At 41.9% G+C, this 25554-nt stretch overlaps 1 protein-coding gene and 1 pseudogene across 2 annotated transcripts in view; one reads left to right on the plus strand and one right to left on the minus strand.

Annotated features, from left to right (window-relative positions):
* The window catches only part of PSMD11 (proteasome 26S subunit, non-ATPase 11), a 29930-nt gene that overhangs the window by 37 nt on the left and 4339 nt on the right, over positions 1-25554 (plus strand). Inside the window, exons 1-9 of the mRNA XM_082603140.1 lie at positions 1-77; positions 2451-2552; positions 7860-7984; positions 14859-14930; positions 15331-15388; positions 17162-17356; positions 21975-22119; positions 23073-23133; positions 24928-24990. The exon at positions 1-77 is cut by the window's left edge and continues 37 nt beyond it. Of these exons, the coding sequence (XP_082459266.1) occupies positions 1-77; positions 2451-2552; positions 7860-7984; positions 14859-14930; positions 15331-15388; positions 17162-17356; positions 21975-22119; positions 23073-23133; positions 24928-24990 (898 nt within the window). The remainder of the gene's footprint in view (positions 78-2450; positions 2553-7859; positions 7985-14858; positions 14931-15330; positions 15389-17161; positions 17357-21974; positions 22120-23072; positions 23134-24927; positions 24991-25554) is intronic.
* On the minus strand, positions 18820-20090 carry LOC309794220 (very-long-chain (3R)-3-hydroxyacyl-CoA dehydratase 1-like; annotated as a pseudogene). The gene is made up of 2 exons: positions 20076-20090; positions 18820-19656 (listed from the first exon to the last, which is right to left on the minus strand). The product of its transcript is annotated as a very-long-chain (3R)-3-hydroxyacyl-CoA dehydratase 1-like (transcript).

A 25554-nucleotide genomic window follows, 5' to 3' on the forward strand; every position in this document is an offset into this window, starting at 1 on the left:
AGTGGTGGAGTTCCAGAGAGCCCAGTCTCTACTCAGCACCGACCGGGAGGCCTCCATTGACATCCTCCACTCCATCGGTAAGGGTCGCCGCGCCCCCTCTCCGGCCCCACCGGCCCAGCTCTGCCTGTGTCGGTCCACGGCGGCGGAGCGGGGCCAGGCTAGCCGGCTCTGGTGCTGCTGACTCACTGTGTGTGTGAGGGGGGCCGGGCCGGGGGCTCAGGCCGCTCGGAGCTCCCTGGGGCTTCCTGGTCCCCACCCCGGTGGGAAGCCCCGAGGCAACCCCGGCGCCCACTCGCCGGCTGCTGACTCACGGTGGGCTTGGCGCGGTGTGGGAGAGTGGGCCGAGCCGGGGCCCCACCACTATCCAGCCTTGTCTCCCGCTCTGGCCCGTGCGGGCTGGCCCGGGACCGCGAGCGGTGCTGGCCGGTGGGCTGGTCGCGAACTGGGCTGAGCGCCTCGAGTTGAGGGCCTTGGCGAAACCCGCTCTGGACAGGCATTTCCCGCCGTTGTTCTCAGCCCAGCCTGCTCGGGTGGGAGCGCGAGCGCAAGCGCTCGTTCTTTTGGAGTTTCCTTCCCCGGGACGCTGGGAGCTGCTACTTTTCGCAGCCCCTCCGCGGAAGGCTCCACTTCAGGGGGTCTCTTTCTGAGTGTGGTTTGAAATACCGAGGGGACACACACCTCGGATTGGCATTTGGTTTGGGGAGGTGACCGAGACGTTCCTTTGCCCCCCGTGTAGGGTGTGAGAGCGAGGTGTTGGCGTGGGACCGCCCGGCCAGAGGAGGTGACTAATCGGTCCTAGTCTGCCGTAGAGGGTGGAAGAGAGTTCGGGGAGTTAGTTGTCAGCCGCGGAGTTCTGGGAACTCTTTGGAACCGGCCGGCTGCACGTTGCTGGAGAAAATCAAAGAAAAACATGTTAGCGCTGTAGTATGATTGCCTTACACCTTGCACACGACTGGAAAACTGAAGTGGGAGCCGGAGCCCGTCGCTTCCGACAGTTTTCTGCTGGGATTCAGGTGTGACCAGAAACAAATTTATCATGACAGAGAGGGCGTTTAATGTTCAGCCATCAAGGGTTCGGTTAGGGCATGGGCTAGCTCTTCACTGCACATGTAGTAGTGTGATCTTTTTTAATGTAGCTTGAGAAGATTTCGGGTTGAATCAACAAGTAGTTTGCACGTGTATGTGGGACCTCAAGGCTGTTGGCTTTTATGTCGACTCATTAGTCCGTTGAATTTTGGTACTCTCGACTTTCATGGAGGAAGGACAGTGACAAGATCTTGATGTCTTTATCTTTGGGGTTACTAGAAAAAGGGAGGAAGTGGGGGTTACGATGCATCAGTGAATGGCTGATATTGGTAAATAAAGGGTGTTTCCTTTTGAAGTTCTGATCTTGACTTAAGTCAGTTATAGTTAAGAACCAGAGTCATTTTCAACGTGTATTTTCTTCCTGTGAATACACACTAATATTTAGAACTAATGTGAGAAACACGGATTTTATTTTATTTTTTGTGCCTATTGCCTAATACGTTGTCTTGTATAAAGTGCGAATTATGGTAAACATTATAATTAGAGTATTTCTTGCTTGCCCACTATATTAGGAGAGAGTTCCCTTGAAAGCTTTCCTGTTAGAACAAGCTTGAGTCATGATGGTTGACAGCCTTACTTTTTCCGGACTCCATCATGGAGTATCAAAATCTTGGTTTTTGTCAAGTCATGATGCTTTGTGAGAGAAGTGATAACTAGTGATGATTGCTAAAATTATCACTACAAACTTGAAGAGGCTGTCCAGTGTTTGAGTGGTAGAATAGTTATTAACAGTTGGAAGTGGGACACATAGCACAAAGTTATTTTAACAGGTCCTGAATCCCTTAAAGTAGCATTCCCTCCTAAGAATCACACTGGAGCTTTGACAGGGTTATGTTTCCTGAATGGCTTTGTAGAATTATTTATCCCTAACACACCCATCAGCTGAGGCTCTCCACAGGCCTAAAGTTCATTGAAAGACTTTTGACTTTATAGTTCTCAGTAACTTGGTCATTTGATTTTAGTTTGTGGCAGGTAAATGCACAGACAGGCATGTTTAATATTTTCACATAACATAGTTCCTGGCATGGGACTTACTTACCACCACAACTGGAAGAACTTGTTTGAATTTTGCATTAACCAAGTGACAGCAACAGAAATCTCAATGTATGTGGGTAAGGGAAATTCTAACTGGTAGAATGAAAAGGCACATTTAAACTCAAAAGAGAGGAATCTGTTCTTATGGTATACATGGGACATGTGTTACATGATCATTTTACTTTTTCTTTAGAGTTTTTCTTTAAAGCTCTCTAGAATTTGTCTTTTGCTAACTGTTTGAGTTTGTAGTTGGTCTTGTGAGGGTGAAATCTCCCCTAGTTTTCATTTTTTATCAGAATTTTAAGAGAGTTTGCATTTGTCTCTCCCAGTGAAGCGTGACATTCAGGAGAACGATGAGGAGGCGGTGCAGGTCAAAGAGCAGAGCATCCTGGAGCTGGGGTCTCTCCTGGCAAAGACTGGACAAGCTGCAGGTAAGTGCTGCACGTGGATTGCTTTCTTTTACCCGAAATGCTGCGTGAAATTTTTTTTTTTTTTTTTTTTGGTTGGAGTGAGGGAACATAGGAATGCATCCATACAGTTTATTGGTAGTGTAATTCAATTTTATTGCCCACTTGTTGAGCTTTAGTTTTCTATCAGGAAGTTAAGAGACCTTTACACTCACTTCTTTCATTGAAGACTTTTGTTCTGCAGATGAGGGGAAAAAATCCTGTTTCTTTTGGAATATAGTGACCTGTGATTTGTTTCTCGTTTGAATTTTCACCGCATTCCGTTACATGTGGGCAGTAGCAGTCTTTGGTGATTTCATGGAGCTGCTCTGATGTATTTAAGGTGGATAGTGACTCTAGGCCCCTGACTCCAAAATGACTAGGCATTTTGTGTCCAAGGAAGTGGCTTTGCTGTCTTTTTTTCCTGATACACAATGAGTAAGACATCAAATGGAGAGAACCTTCCCAGGATTTCTCCACTGGTACTTAGGGCTTTGTGCCTGTTGTTGCCCAAACATTCTAGTTGTAATTGAACCATTGACTTTGCAAGCTCGAGATGATATTCTGATGATGGGTGTGTCCTTAGAAGGAGAGAGTCTTGTTGACAAGGAAGGGCTTTTGACCAGTAAAGTGACAATAGTATTTAGAGAGTAGCCTGCTTAAACGTAAAATGGATGATTTTTGTCAACTTTAAAGTGAATTTAGAGCTTACCTGATTAGAATGGATTAAACATGGTTGATCTCGTGAATTACTTCCCCCAAATTATGTTGTTATCCAAAAGGATGATACGTGTAAGTTAGCAAAATTTCTTGAACTTGAAAACAAAGATCTTTTCCAATTAAGGATGATAACTTATTAATTATTAGGCTCAGTCAATAGAAAGTTGAATAAAGTTGTATGAAATTGGGAGGATGTGTTTATATGGATCTTGTACCTTATTTAAAATATCATTAAAAATATCTATGATAAGAAAAACTGTTTTTGAGTGCTTATTATGAACTAGTTATTGTTTTAAGCCCAAACAGGATTTAGCTTATTGAATCCTCGAAACAACTTGGTAAGGTATATACTATTACCTATTTTATACCTGAGGAAACTGAGCACAGAAAAGTTAAATATCTTATTTAAGGGCACTCAGCTAGTATGGGAGACTCAGAATTTGAATCCATGTAGTCCTATTTCAGAGCTCATGACCTTGAAGTATTTGCTTTCCATAGTTATCCACTTATGAGTTATCAGTGGTAGGTGGTGGTTTTTTCATTTTAGGCTGACTTCTCTCCTATTTAACATGTTTATGGATTCTTTTGTCAGTTAATGTGAGCTTGGGGTTGCAAAACACTTTTGATGATTAGTCCACATGAAATATAATTAATAAGATCATTTTCCTGAAAGAACTAGAAAACCAGGTGAAATGATTTTTTTTTTTTTTTTTGGCCGTGCTATGTGGCTCTTGAGATCTTAGTTTCCTGAACAGGGTTTGAATCTGGGCCCTTGGCAGTGAGAGCCCAGAGTCCTAACCACTGGACTGCCAGGGAATTCCCTGAAACGATTTTTCTGTTGTTGACGATTCAAATGTCTGTTTTTCTCAAGTAGAATGGATAATTAAGAACAGCATGTAGTATAGTCAGTGTTTCAGAAAATTTGTCCAAAAATGTTACTTCTTTGCTTGAAGTTACTGTTTCATGCTTTACTCTCTCCTTATTCCTTGCCCTCCCCTCCCTGTGACCTACCTGAGAAGTTTAGAAGTGTACAGGGAAACTTATTGGAATTTAACAGGTCAATCATAAGAATTTTAAAAAACATTTCTAGGTTACTTATCATCGTTTTCTAAGAAAGACTTTGACAAGTATAGTAAGGAAGTTTCCGGGCCTACATTCATTTACCTATCTTTGCTATTAATAATTGATCGGTTTGTGTTGTTTCCTTTGATTTTTGGGTTCCCTGAGAACAGAAAACATGTCTGTTCCATTGATTTCCAATTTTGTTTTGTTATGCATTTAATATATGGCTAGCACTGCGCTAAGTACTCTACTCAAAAAGTTTAAGGTAGGGTCCCTGATGGACATCAGTCACTTGGGAATTAGTGAATAAGACAGTGTCTGATGCAGAATAGTGATTGAAAGTAGTGGTGTTCGTCATCAGACATGATGCCTAGGCTCAGGATTTGCAGATTTCATAGCCTGAGACTCTTAAAAGGAGTGTGTTGAGTTCTGTGAGGTTCTGAAAAGGAAGTTCTGGTCACAGTTGCAAATAATTTCAGTAAGAATAGAAGGAAGAACTCAATATGATTCTATAAGAATTAAAAAAAAATCAGTGTGAAAATGGAAAGAAACGGAATATAACCAAGAACGACTAAGAAACAGTAATAGACGAAAATGAATAGTGAACCGAGTCTTTGGCAACTAAGAGGTCATTTGTTTTTCTATTAGAGTAGGAAGAACAACTTGGAGAAGACACTGTAATGCTAGCAAGTGCTGGCGAGAAGGGCAGGCTCCTTAGCTCACGTTTCACTTCTGCCTTTTCCAGGAAGGAAAATGATTTTCAAAAAGAGAACGATAGAAATAACATCAGAAAGAGAGAATTAAAGCTAAGGTAGGTGAGAGAAGAGAGAGCAGGTAGTCTTTTTTAAATAAGTTCAAGTTTCTAGGCTCTGACAACTTCTGTCTTTTAATATCAAAAGAATAGTGGTAGCAGATATATTTATAGAGCCACTATTATTCTGAGAAAAATCATGGAGGGTGGAGAGGTATAAGGAAACTGAGGATGGGCAGAACATTATTCCACGTTTCAAAAAGATAACGAAAAGAATAAATTCTAGACACTGTAAACTGGTGATCATCGGTAAAGTTCCAGGACAGATGATTTGATAAGTAGGTTTTAAGCACATAAAGCAGTGGGTTTATTAAGAAAAGGTTATTCCAAACTCACCTTGGTTCTCTTTGGTTAGCCTTATCAGACAGCAGATTTTCAGGGTTCCACGGGCAACGGCTTGCCAACTGTCTTTGTAGATAAAGTTTTGTTGGAACATAGCCATACCCATTTGTTTACATACTGCCCATGACTGCTTCTGTACTACACTGGCTGAGTTGAGTACCTGCCGCTGAGACCATATAGCCCACAGAGCCAAAAATATTTACTGTCTGGTCCTTCACAGAAAACGTTTGCCAACCCCTGGGATAGGAAGAATGATATAGACAACATATCTGATGTAAGCAGGGCCTTTGAACATTTGCCATGACAAATGGATCATTTGTCGACCTAGGGGGAAGTCTCTAGCATCATGTCATAGGGATCTGTCCTTGTTCTTCTGGTCAGTATCTGGCAGTATAGCTAAAGCCGTATCAGAAGGTGTGCTTATTTTTGTAGATGATTCAGTACAGTAGAGAACAGAATTAAGATTCAGAGTTATTGTCAAAGCCAGCAAGATTAAATTCAGTGTAGAAAGTATAAAGTTATATACTTAAACTATTTATCAAAACAGAAGAACGTGGGGAATTACCTCTCTATGCAAAAAGACCTTATGGACTCAGTCTGAACAAAGAGTGCTATTAGCAAAAGCAAAACATGCTTCTTGTGTTACATGTGGCAGTCCAGTCAGGAGAATTAAGCCATGACTACTGGTCTGACCCTACATGGAACGTTGATTCAGTTCTGGGGACCACAAGTGGTACATTTGCAAACTAGAGTTAATTCAGAGGAGGGCAACTAAGGTGACAAGGAATCTAGAAACCAGGACATTGGAGGAACAGTTGAAATAGTTAAAGCTGTTTAGCTTGGAGAAAGGGAAAGTTAGGGAGATATGAGTGATAGTTACCTTCAAATATTTGAAGCCACGTGGAAAGAGGGTATAGACTCATGTTTCAGAAAAGAACAATTTAGTTTGACCAGCACTGGAATCGTCTACTTTCTGAATATTTCTGTCACTAGGGAGTGTTTAGATTTGTTCAAGCATAGTGGGAAATGCTGTTTCAGAAGGGACATTGCACTAGACTGCTTTTAAAAGACTATGATTATATAACGTAATTGAAGTTTGCATAAATGCAAAAGTAATTTGAGGGAGAGAAATCAGTGTAGCCTGGCATTGGCATGGAAGACTCACTAGGACTTCAGCTGGACCTAAAAGGGCGTCTAAGATCTACATAGGTCCAAGTGATGGGGAGGGATTCCAGGTGGAAATGCAGCATGAGCGAGGCATGAAAGCAGGCGTGTGTGTAGTCGGTACAGGGGTGAATGGAGTGGCAGAATTGGAAAAAAATCCTAGACAATGGGATTCACAGGTCAGTACTGGGGAGTGAAGGGAGAGATGAACTTTTCCACTCTGCATAAAGTTCCTTTTATACCTGACACAGTCCCATGTATCCTGTGACTGTGCAGGCAGATGAGGATTCAAGACCCTGAATTAGCATTCTCAGGAGGGGGAGGCTTGCTTGCCCTGAATTCGAGTTCTCAGGAGGATGAGTCTACAGTTGGAGGCAGTGGCACTGAAGTAATTTTAACCTACATTCCCAAAGTACTTCCTTAGTCGTTTAGTTGAAATATTCTCTAATTTTCACGTTTGTTTCTAAAGGTGCTCCCTTAGATTACTGTGCCACCCTCTTTTCTTACATAAGGGGTGGGGAGAACCTCTGTGGTTGACGGCTTTTTTATCATAGTTTAAGACTTAGGTTTTGCCGATTAATGAGGAATTTTAAAAGGTTGTAGTATAACTCTAAGGGAAAGACACCCTAACTTTTATGTGAAAAGTTGATTCAGAAGAGTGCCATGGAAATTATATTGGTAAAAGGCTAAGCTGGGCATTATTACTTCAGGAAGGGAGGAAAAAAGGAACCTGGAATTGAAAATCTCTGCTTAAGGGGAACTGCTGAGACAGACTTGGTTGGAAATTAGGAAAAAAAAAAATTTAACTCCTATAACCTGATAAATTTGGTAGCTGTGGGGAAGTAATTTTGTCTAAGGTGGTAGAGGCATAGCATATTTCGTGTTCTGGAAAACTGTTTTCTGAGAGTGTGAGTACTTTGCTGTACTCATGAGGCAGACAGACATGAGCTTTTCCCAGGACCCTCACAGTAATCCAGAGGCTGAGTGGGGAATGGAATACAGATTTGGTATATGTTGTTAACTTTTTTGCTACTCCATTACCTGCTAAGAATGCTTTAAATTCCTACTAAGTTTCATTTTGACTGATTCCAGACATAAGTACTGGTTTTATGATCTTGGGTCATTTTTTAATGGGTATTTTGTCCCTAATATTGATGTGTACTTTTTCCTGTCTGAATTGCCTTCCCACACAGAGCTTGGAGGACTGCTGAAATATGTGCGACCCTTCTTGAATTCCATCAGCAAGGCTAAAGCAGCTCGTCTGGTCCGATCTCTTCTTGATCTGTTTCTTGATATGGAAGCAGCTACAGGACAGGAGGTAAGCTACTTTAATGACAGAAGGTAGACAATATGGAGCAAAGTGTTGTTTCAGTGAAAGAAATGCCTGCCTGCATTGTGGTACTAATGTGCAAGGGACAACTGGGAGGACAGCGCAGGACTTATCATGTCAGTTTCTCTTTGTTACAGGGCATTTGATACTTTGGGTCTGTTCCATGCTTTGCTTTGTAAGTGGAGATTGTCAGTGGTCCCTGGAATCCTCATTACATCAGGGTCACAAACTGATTCTTGTCTTTGAGGTATTGTATTGCCACACCTTTGTAATGTTTTCTGTGTCTGTGGTACCTTTCATTCTGTGTCACAAAGCTCCTTGTGAGCACTAATTAAGTCTTGTGGCATCCCTTCTTGGCATGTCTTATACTGCATTTATGCCTTTATTGAGGGGTGAGCATCCATCTGTTTTTGTCTTGTGTGTGCAGAAGTGACTGGTATACCTGTACATGTCCCCTGTGAGTTCAGACTAGACCCTGAGCTGCACTGAAGAGTGCCTCTTTGGAATCACTGAGCCGCTTCCCGTTCTTCAAAGATAGCTGTATTGTCTGCAATTCAGGAGAAGGAGACGCTACCAAAGTTAAAATTCATTCTGTAAAAAGTGGCAGATTCAAGCAGGGTATATGGTGGTTGCTTGAATCTGTTTGTAGGAAGACTATAGTTGTTGTCTTTTCTGTAGATTTATTGATCAGCACTCACTAGTGCCTGCTATGTGTTAGGCACTGTTATAGATACTGGGGATTCATTTGTAACAGCATACAGTTGTTGCTCTCATGAGAATTATATTTTAATGATGAAGGCAGGTGATAAACAAATATATAAAACATCAGATGGTATAAAGGCAGGGATAAGAATTGGTAGTTGGTTATTTTATATATATATATATATATATATATCATTGTGTGCCATAGCCTCTGTGGGTGTAAAAGATATGAAGGGGCTTAGTGGCATATTGAGTACATAATGGGGAACTTCAGAAACCTAGCACATATGGATCTCACTTTGAAATCATGTAAGATGGTTTTACAAAAACCATTCTGTAAAATCTGGTTTCTTGCCTTAATGATTCTTTGAAACCTAGTTTCAACACCATAAACTAACTTCATTGTAGAAAATTCATCTGTAGTGAAGTCTTCAAATTCATTTGTTTCTGGGAGAACTGTGTTTCATGACAGTAGATCAAAAATAGATATGTAGATAGCTGCCTTTTGAACCAAAGCATTAAAATTATTTTTATGAATAATTTAAAAGAAAAAGTGATTTTTCTAAGGGGCACTACTCTTAACATCTAACCCTAATTTTTTAAAAAATTGTATTTGTTCTCATGAAAAAGTGACACCCCATCTTTTGTTTGAATTAGGATGCCTTGTTCTTTTTTTTTTTTTCCCTTGGCTACGCCGTGCGGCATGTGGGATCTTAGTTCCCCAACTAGGGGTCGAACCCGCGCCCCCTGCATTGGAAGAAGCGTGGATGGAGTCTTAACCACTGGACCGCTAGGGAAGTCCCCTAGGATGCCTTAGAATGGACTGACCAATAAGTATTAGCTTGAAACAGACTAATAAATGTTACTTGGAACATTTTAGGCAGAAAAAATTAATTATCCAAGCTGCTTCTTTGACACTGAAGTCTTGGAATTTGTCCCTTCCCATAACATAGAGCTGACTCTGGATAGAACTACAGTTGTTTAATGACCGGTTCTACTCCTTTATCCAAATTATTGAAATCATAATTTAGTGCTCTCCTGTTAATTGGCTAGTGGGGTTTACTGGCCTTTGTCATGTGTTCCATGTCTGGGTAGGCCCTCCTTTAACTGTGTGTGTACATTGCTGTTGTTCATTGCACATTACTTTTTTGTCAACTAGAAACCTTTCTTCCTTATCTTAGGGTGAAAGGAAACACTCTCAGGTACTGTGTCATTTTATTGTCAGTGTCATCTTAGTGCCGAGTAAGAGCTGTTGGTTTCTTTTGTTTTTGATGTTTAGTAGTGTAGCTTTTTTTTTTTTTTTTAAGATTTAATTTTATTTATTTTTGGCTGCGTTGGTTCTTCATTGCTGTGTGCAGGCTTTCTCTAACTGTGGTGAGCGGGGGCTACTTTTCCTTGTGGTGCGTGGGCTTCTCATTGCAGTGGCTTCTCTTGTTGCATAGCACGGGCTCTAGGCGCGCAGGCTTCAGTAGTTGCGGCACGCGGGCTCAGTAGTTGTGGCTCATGGGCTCTAGAGTGTGCAGGCTCAGTAGTTATGGCGCACGGGCTTAGTTGCTCCGCGGCATGTGGGGTCTTCCCGGACCAGGGATTGAACCTGTGTCCCCTGCATTGGCAGGTGGATTCTTATCTACTGTGCCACCAGGGAAGTCACAGTAGTTTAGCTTTTTATCAAGAGCGAGAGTCTTAATCCACTTAGCAGGTCGTCTTTCAGTAATTTTTGTGGACTGTAGGTTATTTGCTTGTTTTGGAATAAATTATCAGTCATCCAGATGGTGCTACTTGCACCTCAAACTCAACATGGCAACATCAGCATCCAACCATTTATTAAATTCTGTCAGTGCAACGTTCTTCAGTCTCTGTTCTCCGCCTCTTTTTATATTTGTTCTCTGTGTACAGCTGCCGTCTAGTTTGGGTTCTAATTCTTCTCTCTTTATTTTTGAGGTATTGTTGATATATACAGTGGGTTCTAATTATTTCTTTCTTTTTTTTTAACATCTTTATTGGAGTATAATTGCTTTACGAATTATTTCTTACTTAGACTATTGCAAAAGCCTCGTACCACCATTTTGAGAGATATCCCCACCAAGTAACCCTCTGAACGTTTTATTCCCCTCACTGTTCACCCGTAACTTGAGCCTTCAGTGACTCTCTGTTGCCTACAGAATTAGGTATTACGTGTTTTTCTACAATACAGCTTAGCATGACAGTCTGATCTCCTAGTACTCTATGAAGTGTACCAAACATGGCCAGCCTTGTTGGATACTTGCTGAGCAAGTCCTGTACACTCTTCAAGATAGTACCTTTCCGTTCGGTAGTTCCATGTCAAGTACCACCTCCTCTGAAATCTTTCCTTGTTGACGTCACTGTGATCTTAACTCTTCAGTGATCCACATTATATTTTGTACATGTTATATTTTTGATTATGCCTTGTATGATGATTACCTGAACATTTGCGTTATTTTCTTCCCTTTTTAAAATTTTTTAAAAAAATTATTTATTTATTTTTGGCTGCTTTGGGTCTTCGTTGCTGCACGCAGGCTTTCTCTAGTTGTGGCAAGCAGGGGCTACTCTTCATTGTGGTGCGTGGGCTTCTCATCGCGGTGGCTTCTCTTGTTGCGGAGCACGGGCTCTAGGTGCATGGGCTTCAGTAGTTGTGGCACGCGCGCTCAGTAGTTGTGGCTTGAGGCTATAGAGCACAGGCTCAGTAGTTGTGGAGCATGGGCTTAGTTGCTCCACGGCATGTGGTATCTTCTGGACCAGGGCTCAAACCCGTGTCCCCATTGGCAGGCGGATTCTTAACCACTGTGCCACCAGGAAAGTCCCTTGCTTTATTTTATTTACTGTAATATAGTCTCATTCAGGTGAAGCCCTATATCCCTTGTAGTACCACAGTGCCTTTCTCATTCCTAATTCATGGCTATTCCTTAACCATGGCTACCTCTGACCTCACCTACCATATTATTCTTTCTTTTACTTTCTTTACAGCTGTAACACTGGCCTTTTGCCTTAGCTTTAAACTGTTCTAGCTTTGGGGCATTTTTATACATCTGACCTTTTTTTTTTGCCGCACTGCATTGCTTGTGGGATCTTAGTTCCCTGACCAGGGATCGAACCTGTGCCCCCTGCAATGGAAGCACTGAGTCCTAACCACTGGACCACCACGGAAGTCCCGCTCTCAGCCTGATCTTAACACAGCTTTTTTCTTCACATTATTTCAAGTCTTTGCTTACATCTCATTTCCTCAGAGACCTTCTGTTATCACCTTATCTAAAATACCTATCTCTGCTTTCTTCGTATTTATTTTACTTATTAACCTCCCTTTCCTACTTAGAGTATGAGTTTCGTGAGGATAGGTACTGTGTCCTATTTACTGCTGCATCCTCTGCACTTAGAGTGGTTCGGCCCAGAGAAGGTACATAACTAGTATTTGTTGAGGGAATGTGTGGATTATGCCCTCCAGATGGTAGGCGCTCAGGAGATACTTTGTTGAATTAAGACTTAAGTTTATTGACTTGAGATATAAGCATTGGGTATTGTTATTACATTTGTCTCTGTGACTCAAGGCCTCTGACTTGGGGAAACTGGATATAGTCTTCTTCATCTTGGAAAATTCTAGGTTCTTTTAAAATTCTTTGATTGACTAATGGGAAAGGATAGAGGAGCAAGTCATAGGTGGATCACTGTCATGGTACTATTGAGGCCTGAGGCAAAATATGACGTGTTAGGACATTGTTAAGAGAGCTAGGAGTTTGGGGGAGTTTGGTACCAAGAGCTAGGGTGTTGGGGAGTTTAACACCAAGAGTATGGGGGAGGGGATTTTCCTTGCCTTTTTGTATTTGGGGACTGACCATAAGTCAGATCTACAGAACAATCTTCAGCTTGCTGTATTCCAAAAGCTGATATGATTCAGGTTAGGTTCTGCTCATTTGCAGTACTAAACTTTAGAGCCTAGGAAGTGAGGCTATATGGGTGGGGTGGGAGACTGAGGATCGGGGTGGTTAGCAAGGGGAGGGGAGTAGAGAGTTGGGGTGAAGAAGAGGCAAGAAGAGTGAACCAGATCCCTGCCAAATAGTGAACTGAAATTCCAGAATTCATTCTACCTTCTAGGGATCTCTAGGCAGTTTCTATAGGAAGCCATTTTTTGGTATAGTCTATCCAGCTAAAACACAATAGGACATTTTAAGAAACCTTACATCAAAAATCCTGTTAATGAAACAATTATTTCAAGGGAAAAAAGGGAGTTTGTGCTAGAGAATTTCAGACTTAGAATGGTAGTTAATTTTTTCCCTTAGGAATTTAGTTAATAAAGGCATATAAAAAATGGCTAAGTTTATTTATTTAAAGCTTAAAAAATACCTGATCTTGACCGTGTCAAGCTTTTGTACTCAGGTAGGGCTTCCTCCAGAAGCATGGGCTTCTTGTGTATTCTTATCCCCTTTATCAGTCATCCTTAGCATTAACAAAGGACAAAAACTCTCAAGCTGTGTAGCACGGCCAGTGGCCTTGAAAATTTTTTCTTGAAACTGAAGCACTGGTTTCACCAATTATAGTCCCAGATATTGCAAAGCACGTACCCTGTAATTGATAACAGATAGGCAGTTCATGTTGTACAGATGCCCCGCTCTAGGAGAAATGTCTGTATTGACCTGAGTTTATTAAGGCTGGGTTGAGGTAGGGTCAAGTTCTGGTCCCAACAGCTGTATACGTGACCTTGGGTGTGTCACTTAACATCTGGACTGTCAGGGAAATGGGGACGGGTTGAGATGCTAGAGTAGAACGTGTTTCTTAATTAGGGATATACATCAGAGTGGCCAACCTTTTATTCCAGACTACTGGATCAGGAGCCTAGGCGTTCATTTCTGCATTGTTTGAAAAAGCTTGCTGGGTAAAACTGATGGTAAGCATTTCTTAGCCCCCAAAGACACGTAGGACTGAAGATTTTTATTCTTGTTGCTAAAAATGTTCAGCAAAATATTTTCAGTTCCGTTCATGTCATGAACAGAGATATTACTTTGAGTTTGGCTTTTTAGAACAAAACTCAAAACTGTGAAATTGTGATTGGCTTGCTTTTATTTTAGGTTTTGTAGAATTTACTGTATGAGGGCAGTTGAGTTTAGAGTTGGGGATTAAGTAGCCACTAGGGGGCTCCAGTGAGTTATAAAGATTTCATTGACCCTTACTGGTGCATCCTCCAAATACCATGTAATGTCATCCATTTATCTAAAGGCAGAAGGTCTGTCAATTTGGATTATGCCCCTTTACTTTTCCCTCCTTGTAACATCTCTTAAGAGAACTTGGGATTTACATAGAAACCTGTTCTTTTAGCACTTAGTTCTCTGGAAAGCTCAGTTTCTTTTCATGCCCTGATTATGAATCTTAACTCACAGTAACAGAAGTGATACAAGATCTGAAGCTCTTAATATGTACTTGTCAGAGCTACTATGGCAAGGGTACCTATGGCATGTAGACTATCTAGCATAGAACACTACTTTACATTAGTTACTTTGCATGGTACCTTACTGCTTGGGTAGCATACAGAACTGGGGTTCAAAGTGCCTTTAAAGAAAGCTTAAAAGCCCCTTAAAGTGTTAGGCTAATTCTCATTTCTTTTTACTTCCTGTAGTACAAGCTAATTTGCTGTATTGTGATGAGAATTGTTGGTTGCACTTCTTAGAATCTGGAAGGGAAAAGCCAGCTGGGCTTTTTGAGTCTTACAGGCAACTGTTAGGAGTAAGACACTTGTGCCTAGGCTGAGAATTTCTCCCGTTTATGACCAATATAGTCACATGAACACATTACTATTACTATTCAGGGAGAAATTTCTGCTTTAAAAATTTCTCAGCCATTATAGAAATCTACATTCCAGCGCTATGTATGTAGCCTGGGTCTCTCCTGGGACAGTAGAAGAGGAATCTTGAAGATGAAGCTCTTTTCCAAGGGAACACAGTCTAAGCACAAAGATACTTTGTGTGTAAAAAGCCAAGTTGATTTTCCATTATGCTCTAATCACTACATATTGAGATACTGGGGATCAAGGCATGCCCCTGAGACAGTAAACATGGGTATGTAAGGAGGAGATGAAAGCTGTTCTCCAGAGCAAGGCTTGTGGGAAGAACGTGAAGACATAATGTTGCAGGTACTGTCTCTCCCCCTGTTGCAGGTCGAGTTGTGTTTAGAGTGCATCGAATGGGCCAAATCAGAGAAGAGAACTTTCTTACGCCAAGCTTTGGAGGTATGTGCCTACATTAGTACTGATTTCAGATCGCTAGGCATTTGAAGGACTGTGCATATAAGTAATACCATCCTGATCAAAAGTATTTTCAGCAACTTTGTATTATCTGGGCACCTGAAATTATTGGTAGCAGTGTCGCACTCATGAGAATTGCTCTGGTTGAAGTTTTGAGACAGACCTGCTGCTTGGCTCAGAAAAGTAAGCAGCAACGTGGTTTAGTCAGTCACTGGCTATAATAGGAGATAATATCATGGGCTAGATGATTTTTTAGGCTGAATTTGATGCTTTCATCAGGACTTGAATATTCAACAGTAACAGTTCTGTGACTGTCAATCTTTGATTTCTTTCTTTGGCTTTTTTCCTCCCCTTTCCGTCAGTCAATGCCTTTTCTCTTTCCTAGGCAAGACTGGTGTCTTTGTACTTTGATACCAAGAGGTACCAGGAAGCATTGCATTTGGGTAAGTAAACTGGTGGAAGCTAGTAAGGCGTCTGTAGCTGGCTAAATGAATGTATTCCAAACCTGGCTACTCTTATTAGTTACATATTAATAATTTATATTCTGCCTACTTCTAAGAAGAATTTAGTGTGGCTTACATTTACTGAATCTGTCATGGAAAAATGCCATTTAGAAGTTCTAAGAAACTAACTGTCAACTTTAGAGAACAAAAGGGTCAAATTGCTCGTGTTTACTAGCACATCTACTGTATCTGTTTAAAATTATTCTTAAAATCTATTTTAAATATCAGGAAATTAACTGGATGCAAATACATGGGAAACCTGAAGTGGGCCAACTAAAGGCTTTTCCTTTTGGCTTTTAAACACCGTGAAATCTTTGCCTGCTGTTTTTTTTTTTTTTTAAATTAATGGATACATCTGGACTGTTTTCCCCAGATGGAAGAACACGGCTTTCATGATCTATTAAGTTGAAAAATTGTCAATATTCAATTCTTATCCTGCAAAAATGGAAATTTCATATGGTTCAAACAACTAGTAGCGTTACAGAAAGTAACAGGTTTATTGAGATATAATTCACAGGCCATAAAATTCACCCTTTAAAAGTGTACAATCAGTGATTTTTAGTGTATTCACAGAATTGTGCCACTGTCACCACTGTCTGATTTCAGACATTTTCATCACCCCAGAGCGTAACCTTGTTACCCATTAGTTGTCTCTTCCCATTAATTCCCCATCCATCATCTCTGCCTGCCCACCTTCCCAGGCAATCTACTAACTACTTTTTGCCTCTGTAGATTTGCCTATTCTGGACATTTCACATAAATGGAATCATACAGTATGTGGTCTTTTTGATTGGCTTCTTTCTCTTAGCATAATGTTTTCAAGGTTCATCTGTGTTGTAGCATATAGCAGTGCTTTTATTGATGAATAATATTCCATTGTATAGCTGTACAACATTTTATTCATCCATTCATCATTTGATGGACATTTAGATTGTTTCCACTTTTTGGCTATTATGGATACTGCTGTGAACAGGTTTTATGTGGACATGTTTTTCTTTTGGGTATAATATACCCAGAAGTAGAATTGCTGGATCATATGGTAACTGTTCAGCTTTTGAGGAACTGCCAAACTGTTTTCCAAAGTGGCTACACCATTTTACATTCTCACCAGCAGTGTATGAGGAGAGTTCCAGTTTCTCCACATCCTCACCAACATTTCCTAATATTGTCTGTCTTTTTAATTTTAGCCACCTTAGTGGGTGTGAAGTAGTATCTCATTTTGGTTTTGATTTACATTTCCCTAATGACTAAGCTAGTGATGTTGAGCAGGGGGAAGAAGGTGTATTTGGAGAATGTTAGTGTGTCCAAAGCTCTTTCCTTCCCCTACCAACCCTCGTGCCTGGTGTTTCTTATGTAGTCTTGTGATTATTGGACAGGAAGAGAGTGAGATCGAGTGCCTCTCTGAACTGGATAAGTAATTTCAGCATTTTCTGGGTAGGGATTCCCACTGTATTCAAATCTTAGGAGTAAGCTTATATGATTCTTGGCTGTAATGTCCTTTGTGTGCAGAAAGGCTTCAAAGAGATCTGTGTTTCTCTTTTGTAAGATAGCACATTAGCAGAAAATTTAAATCTTGCAAATAAATAACCTCTTTTTGAGTTCAGGCAGGTTTCTTTATCCTAAGTGTTCTTATGAGGGTGAGAGGGAAATATTACAATATTAAAATATTAAGATTATGGCTAACAAAGGGGGTATATGTTTTTCTTTCTCCAGGTTCTCAGTTGCTGCGGGAGTTGAAAAAGATGGATGACAAAGCTCTTTTGGTGGAAGTACAGCTTTTAGAAAGCAAAACATACCATGCCCTGAGCAACCTGCCAAAAGCCCGAGCTGCCTTAACCTCTGCTCGAACCACAGCAAATGCCATTTACTGCCCCCCTAAATTGCAGGCCACCTTGGATATGCAGTCAGGTAACACCCCATGTTTTCTTAAAGCTCATCTTACCTCACAGGTGAAAGGACTGGGGGGTTGGGGCTGGAGAATAAAATTGGCTGTTTTGGCTCAAGCTTCCTCAGAGAAACCAGTGGAAGGTTACCTCTCTCACTAGCTGCCCCCCTCCTCTTCACTTGCTGTTAACTGCCTAAAATATATTAAGAACATGCTTAATCTGTGGTTGACCAGGCAAACTGATTGTTAGAGCCAACACCCTAGAGAGGTCTCACTTAGGTTTAAAAAGCTCTCCCTTATCTTCCATCTTAGTCACTTACTCAGAATGGTAGCACTTCTCTCCAGAATTGGACTAACCCAAGTCTCTTGTCACTTGGAGACCTTTGTAAAGCATGTTGGACTTTTCTAAAGGGCCTCAGGTCTAGGCTGAGGAAAGACACCCTCCCCCCAGCCCCCCATTTCCGTCGAGTGTAGTGGGTTGCTTTCTGATGGAGTGTGTGAATTTTGGGGCTAGGAGGCCATGGATTGGCAATAGAATACTTTTTCTTGTAGTCAGCAGCTTTTATTAGTTATAACTTATCATTATTGAAGGAGCATTATTGGAGTCAGAGGACTAACTAGTGTTACCTGGTATTACCTCTTCGCAATCTTTGTTTCCATGTAAAACTGTAAGAGGGAGATAATAGCTATCATACTTGCCTCTCAGGTATTGTCAGTATCAAATGGCATGTTTTGTGATTCAGGTTAAAAGCAGAAGCTCTAGAAAAAAGTCTAGAAAACAACTTTTCTAGGTTGAAATTTTGGTTCTGCAAATTTCTAGCTGTGTGACTGGGCAAGTTACTTAAATTTTTCTTTAGCTCATCTGAAAAATGGTGATAAATAATTGTACCTCCTCATAGGATGGGAGTGAGGATTAAATGAGATGATGAATGTAAGTTCTTATCACACAGTACCTTGCTTTGACCAAATACCGGCACTTTGTTTAAGCCACTACTCTTCATTATGTTCTTTCTTCATGGTCAAGAGATGAACTTGCATCTTATTTCTCAGAGCAAATAGAGGCCATTTTTATGTGAACCTTCTTTACTTCTCTTTCCTCCCCAGAATTTGTATCATTGTTTATTTTTACCCATTATCAAGCATGATCATTCTACCTGTCTTTTTTTTTTTTTTTTTTTTTTTTTTTTTGCGGTACGCGGGCCTCTCACTGTTGTGGCCTCTCCCGTTGCGGAGCACAGGCTCCGGACGCGCAGGCTCAGCGGCCATGGCTCATGGGCCCAGCCGCTCCACGGCATGTGGGATCTTCCCAGACCGGGGCACGAACCCGTGTCCCCTGCATCGGCAGGCGGACTCTCAACCACTGCGCCACCAGGGAAGCCCTACCTGTCCTTTTTAAGTCTTTAGTTTTTCAGTTCTAAGTCTAGTTTTTCGTCTCCGCTTGGATCTTCCTCTCCGTCTTTTTTTTTTTTTTTCTCATCAAGCTGTTTATTCTTGTTATTAAAACTTGGACTCAGGTAATCCTGGTTATTCTGGAAAAAGCACCTTGTAGGGATCATTTAATCATCCTTTTCGACAGTCACCTCTCCATGAAGCACCTGTCTTCTCTGATGTAACGTATGAAAGTAGAGTTGTGGAAACAATGGTATACGTGAGGCCATGGTTATAAGAAGAAAATGATAGTAGTCAAAAGAGACATTGTATTTATTGGGAAGTCTTATTGAGAACATTCCTGTTTTCTTCACGTGTGGTAAGGCAGCGTATATCGTACGTTGCGTATCGTATGAAGTTTACCAGCAACTCCGACAGGATATAAGATGATAAAAAAAATTATATTGGTTTTATACTGTGAGTAACGAGCCACACCATAAAGATTCTTGAACTCCCTTGGACCCCAGCCACAAGCACAGAAGTAGGTACAATTCCAATTAAACAGTGAACTATCTCAAGCAAGACAAATGTCTGGAAAAGCTTAAGTGTCTTCTGAATACTTTTATATAAACCTTTGTGTGTTTCTTTTCCCATATAAAAACGTACCTTGGCAATAGGCAGTACCAGCCACCCCACAGTCATGGTGATGTTGTAGAAGGTGAGCCAGGCGGTGGCCAACAAGCCCAGGCGCCTCCTCTTGCCCACGGCCTCCCTCTCCTCGCCGGCCTCCGAGGCACCGCCATTGGTGCCGCCCTCCTTGCTGGGGGGACGTGAACAAGAGGGGCAGGGGAGCGGGAGGGGGCCTGGCTGAGCGCACTGCTGAAGCGCCACGGCCCACTCTTGCCCCACTCTTGCCGCTGCGGTCAGGCGCCCCGCCAGCCCGGCCCCGGCCTTCCTCTCAGTCTTTGAACGGCCCCAGCTGAAAAAGCACAGCCTTTTGTCCTTTCTAAATTGCTGTCTTCTCCTTTTCTGTCAAGCTTCTTGGAAAAATTGAGAGAATGTCATTACTTTGGTGTCTCTGTTGACTCCTTGAAAGACAGTAACTCCCCTCTATCCTCTGTCAAATTTGGGGGCGGTTGACACTGTTGAGCACTCCATGCTTCTGTGACAGCATTGTCTTCTTGGTTCTCCTCCCTTGACTAATTATCCTCAGTCACTCTTTTTTCTGATGTATCAGGTTGGGTCTGTCTCCAAATCTGCCCTTTCTTTTCCATTTCTACAATTACTGCTCTTAATTAATGCCACCGGACCACTGGAGTAGTCTTTTACTGATCTGACTGTCCCTAGTCACTTTTCTCAATCCATCTTGCTTACTAGTCCTAAAGTCATGTTTTGGAAACACAGACCTGATCATGTAACTCCAATGGTTCCCCATTATCCCCAGGCTGTTTTACTTTAACAGTGCATTCAAAAGGAAGACATCCTTTTCATGGTTATCTCTGGGTTTCAGTCCTAGTCACCAAATGACTTTATGTGTTCCTGCTCCTGTGCCTTTATATATTTTGTCTTCTGTGCTTGGAATTCCCCTTTCCATCTTCTCCCCTTGGCAAACTCCTATGCATCCTTCCAGATCAAGCTCACATGTCTGCCTTATAAACCCTCTTCAGTGCCTTCTTTACTTTGGACTTCCCTATGAAAGGTATATTCTTTGGTACATATTACGGTACTAATCTCCTTGTTTCTGTTTTGATGACCACTGTGAGACTGTGAGCTCCTTCAGGGCTTTATTCATATTTATTTTCTCTATAGTAGTTATATCAGTGCTTGGCACATGGTAGGCCCTTGTTAATATTTGTGTTGAATGAGTAACAGTCTAGTGTTTTGTTTCTTTAAATAATAAATGTCCTATGCCAGCTGGGATGCTTTTAGTCCTAATGTGGTCTCTATTTGCTAATGTGTTTTGGAAAGCAGTATACCAGTTCTTCTTTACTTTGTTCTTTTTTTAATCAGTCTTATTTTTTGTCTGGTCTATTCTAGCTCTGGACTGGGAAGAATGGGAAGATGGGCATTTGTCTCATTTAATTTGGCAGTGCTAGTAGTCTGTTGGGTATTTTTGAGGGAGGTCTCCTTGGCTACAGAGGAGGGTGGGTTTTCTCCAGGCCTCTGTAGTTAAGAGCAGTAGTAGGAGAAGGACCTGAATCCTTCAGCCTCTAAACAGGAGGCTTTTTGGGTAGGTTTGGCACATATCACTCAATAGTGGTCATTAATTCATAAGTTCCCAACTGGCATGCCAGGCACACAGGTATGTGACGGGTGGTCTGAAACAGTGATCCCCTGGGGTCATGTGTAAGCAGTTTCATCCTTTTACTCCAGTGTGCTGAATACTTTATTCGTTTACCTTGATGTGGAAAAGTTGGGAAGCCCTGTAGTAAACAAATGGATGTGGCTGAGGCAGGGTTAGAACTGACACACAGAATCTTAGGGCTTAGTTGCCTTCCAAGCTAGGAGGAACTAATTTTCACATCATCCCACGTGATCGCGTAGGTTGGAAGTAATAGCAGGTTCAGTCAAAGTTAGGCTCATTGGGAGCAACCCAGCTTCTAAACAGTAGAGAACTGGTTAGATGAAGTGTAGCATAATACTGCTTAACTGTGTACAATTAAGTTCATGGATTTGGCATTACATGAAATCCATTTACTGATCACATCAAGGCAAAGGTACATCTATCTATAAATGACCAGTATCTGAAATGAGACTGTAAGAGGTTGGATTTTCTTTTTCTCTCTCATGAAAGCTGCTTACTTATAAAAGTGTCAAGTTTAGAAAAGCTATCTTAAAGAAATGGTTGATGTTATTAAAACTAGTAATTTGGGCAAACCAGGGAGGGATGTTTGTGTCAGTTTTCTGACCCATGAAGGTAATGTCATGGAGGGTAAACGTGGCCTTTTCTAGTGGTTCCAATGGATAGCAGGACTGCTGTGGTGGTGCGAAAAGATGTTACCATATGCGGTTTTTAGGATCCCCTTTTGTTGGGTCTCTTACTCCTTTGGAATTAATATTGGAAAGGTGACTTGAACTGGGAGGCCAAAGACCTGGGTTCTAATCCCAGCTTTGCCACTAGATGGCAGTGACTTTGGGCAGGTCCTTTATTCTTTCCTGACCTCATCAATAAGTAGATGAGATTGGGATAGATTTTTGAGGCCCTTCCCAGCTGTGACATTTTATGGTTCTATTATTTCATATGGTTCTTACTCTTTTCTTTTCAATGCCCAGGTATTATCCATGCAGCAGAGGAGAAGGATTGGAAAACTGCATACTCATATTTCTATGAGGCATTTGAGGGTTATGACTCCATCGATAGCCCCAAGGCCATCACATCTCTGAAGTACATGTTGCTGTGCAAAATCATGCTCAACACGTAGGTGCACATTAACTTTGGGATATGAGAACTTAGGTCCTTCATCTAAGATTTTCTGCCATGGCAGAGATGGCTTGGGCAGGGAGTTTGGCCAGCTACAGAAGCAGCAGCTGCCACCTCGTGGGGCTGATTGAGGTGGAATGGGAGGATCGAAGGTAATCCAGAGCACTTTTCCTTGCTAGTCTTTCAGAACCGGGGAGACAGATTTCAGAAATCTCTTTCCCAGCCCCTCTGAGTGTTCTCCTCATCCTACAATTCTGTCCAGAGAGTTGTTGAGCCCAGGGCAGAGGGCCAGGAAATGGCTTACAGACCAGCACCAGCCAATGGGCTGCCCAGAATGGGGGTGGTTAAAGGAGAGGTTAGGGAGAGGTTTGAAAAAGGCGACAACGGCAAGTATGACAGCTAGATCCTTTTCTAAAGATTTATAGGATTATTCCACATTCTTTTCTGGGAATAAATGAGATACTGACTGGGATTCTTTTTGGATCTTGGGATTAAACAGGGCTTGTGTTTTGAAAGATCTGTTATACTGGGATTTGATTTATATGTATCATTTTGCCTGTTGGGTCTATTACTTCTGGTAGGTTCAGTGTGGCTTTTTCTTTTTTTTTTTTTTTTGGCTATGTCGTGCAGCTTGCGGGATATTAGTTCCCTGACCAGACCAGGGATTGAACCCGGGGCCACGGCAGTGAAAGCGCCAAGTCCTAACCACTGGACCGCCAGGGAATTCCCAGTGTGGCTTTCTTTTTAACGTTGAGTTTTCCTGCTTTTCAGCACTGAGCCCAGAGTGGAGAAAGCCTAGCGTCTATGGTGTGAGAGGCCTACGGGTTTAGGGGTGGGGGCTGATTACCTCTGTGGGCAGAGTCTTTTCAGAGGAAAAGATATTTGCCTGAACATATGCTTAGAAGCATAACATCCTGGAGTAGTTGACCGAGTATGTATTTTTTTTTTAGCCCAGAAGATGTCCAGGCCTTGGTGAGCGGGAAGCTTGCACTTCGGTATGCGGGGAGGCAGGTAGGGGATGCCTTGACTGCAGTTCTGATCTCTGCTCACTCTGAGGCAGCGTGTTATTAGACATGGTGTTCAGTGAGACCGTGCTCTTCAGGTCTCCATTCCGCTCTTCATTCTTTCTTCCCCCCTCTTCTTTTCATTAAGCTCGTTCGGTGTATTTCCTGTACTGTTAATTCTTGGCCTGAAAAGTCAATGTTTGGTGCTCTTGTGGGTATCGGGTGGTTTGAGGGACTTAACAGAACTCAGAATTGAACTGTAGCATTTACAGTGAGTTAGGTTGCGTTTAGCTTCGACCGGAAAGTGTATCTACCATGATCTTGGCTTGAAAATTTCATGTGCGGAATAAGAAATCTTGGATTCTCCAAGAGTGTGGAGCCGGGTAAGGTCTGGTGCGCTTGTGCTTTAGAGAGGTCAGATTGCTTGGTGCAGAAACTAGGTTTTGATGACTCATTCAAGTGCTTCTCTTATCAGTACCTTCCCACTCTTGTCCTGAGTTTGGGTGTGGTCAAGAAGAGGCCTTTGATGGTCAGTAGCCCTATTTGTGATGGCTTTTATGCCTGAATAGGTAAGAGTGTGACCTGTGTAAAGATGATGTCTCAGATGTCTGCATCATCACTTTGTACTTTACTTGATTATCACTGGTAAAGTAAAAGGAGTCTTTCTAGGTTTCAAATGCAGTTGTCTAAACAACAGACACGTTGGCTATCTCACTGTATCTTTGGCAGAATGTCCACAACAGATGATTTCTTGCTTCTATACAAGAGGCCCTAATTGGCTTTTCATCAGAAAAGGTTTCAGATCAGCTCCTAGTTTTGACCAAAAGAATATTGGTTATTTCTGTAGTGAAAGACTCACTGTCATATCTAGAATTAGAGTTGAGGAGGTGGGCTAAGAGAGGTCAAGTGTCCAGAACAAGGCCAGGTAACTAGTAATGGTGAAGCGAGACTTTGAACTTGGGTTATCTGGCTTTAAGTTTCATGCTATTCCCATTATGACATTTTTCTGTCTATAAGACAAATGCTGGAGACAAACTACACTAACGATTAGCTTTGCATCATTTTTAAAGTCTGCAGTATAAGACACCACTACCTTCCTTGTTTAAGTACATAGGCTGGTACAAGAGGAGCTCCCTCTGGTCCTTTGTACCTTGATGACAGCTTTCATGCAGGAGTCAGGCACTCAGGAAGATGAATGTTGTAGATTTCGTGCTGAGTAGAGACTTAAGAGCTTGGTCGGGTACCTTTTATAACGTTTTATAAAGTTAGAAGTTGCCCCTTAACCCTTGGTTATACCTTCATCACTCTGGGGTTTTAACATTCAGTATGATACGTAGAATTTTGATGCTTCAAGCTTAATGAAAGTAAATCTTGGTCTGTGACCTGCACCAAACCCAGCAGAATGAGTTTTTATAAAGCACAAGGTATGATCAAGTCTGAGGGCAGGAAGGCATCTGTGGGGTGTAGGGATAGGGAGTCTTGGAGGAGGGGCGAGGAAATCGCACTTCTCTGGCCATTTTCCCTTTTAGCTTGTCATCTTTGGAGAATGCTTTATCAAAGTCTCTTTTCTGGAAAACTTCCTATTTCCTAGTACCTTTAAGTCACTTCAGCTTTCAAAGGGAAACTGGTTGGCACACAGTGGTATTCCTCTAGCTTTTCTTCCTAGGCCTCTGAAGAAGAGCAGTGGTGGGGCAGGTTCTTCCTTGCAGCCAGAAGTTGTGTGGACATAGCATGTTCCTCATGAGGCTTGTTGGGATGTGAGCGTGCAGATCACTTTCACTGTTTCTCTCTTTATTCTTAGACAGAAGCATTAAAATGTGTGGCTCAGGCCAGCAAGAACAGGTCGCTGGCAGATTTTGAAAAGGTAAGCAAGGTATTGGGTTGGTAGGGAACTGGTGGAGGGGAGGGGCATTTAAGCACTTTAAAAAGTTTTTTTTTATCTTTAAATGATTATAGTTTCACAAGAAGTTGCAAAGATAGTACAGAGTGATCCCATGTACCATTCACCCAGTTTTCCCCAGTGGTTACATCTTATCTGTAGTACAGTATCAAAACCAGGAAGTAGTTAAGCACTTCTGTACAATGAAACTTGTTGAATTGTCATACCTCATTTATATACAGTACCTTTCAGTTTCAGAAAGTTCTGTCATCCTTCTTTCACTTGATTTTTTTTTTTTTTTTTTTTTTTGGCTACGTTGGGTCTTCATTGCTGTGTGCAGGCTTTCTCTAGTTGCAGCGAGTGGGGGGCCACTCTTTGTTGCGGAGCACAGGCTCTATGCCTGTGGGCTTCAGTAGTTGCAGCACATGGGCTCAGTAGTTGCGGCACGCGGCCCCTAGAGCGTGTGGGCTTCAGTAGTTGCGGCGCGCAGGCTCTAGGGAGCGCAGGCTTCAGTAGTTGTGGCACGTGGGCTTAGTTGCTCCGCGGCAT

This window comes from Mesoplodon mirus (assembly GCF_964341445.2).
Source record: "Mesoplodon mirus genome assembly, chromosome: 18".
Taxonomy (NCBI): Eukaryota; Metazoa; Chordata; class Mammalia; order Artiodactyla; family Ziphiidae; genus Mesoplodon; species Mesoplodon mirus.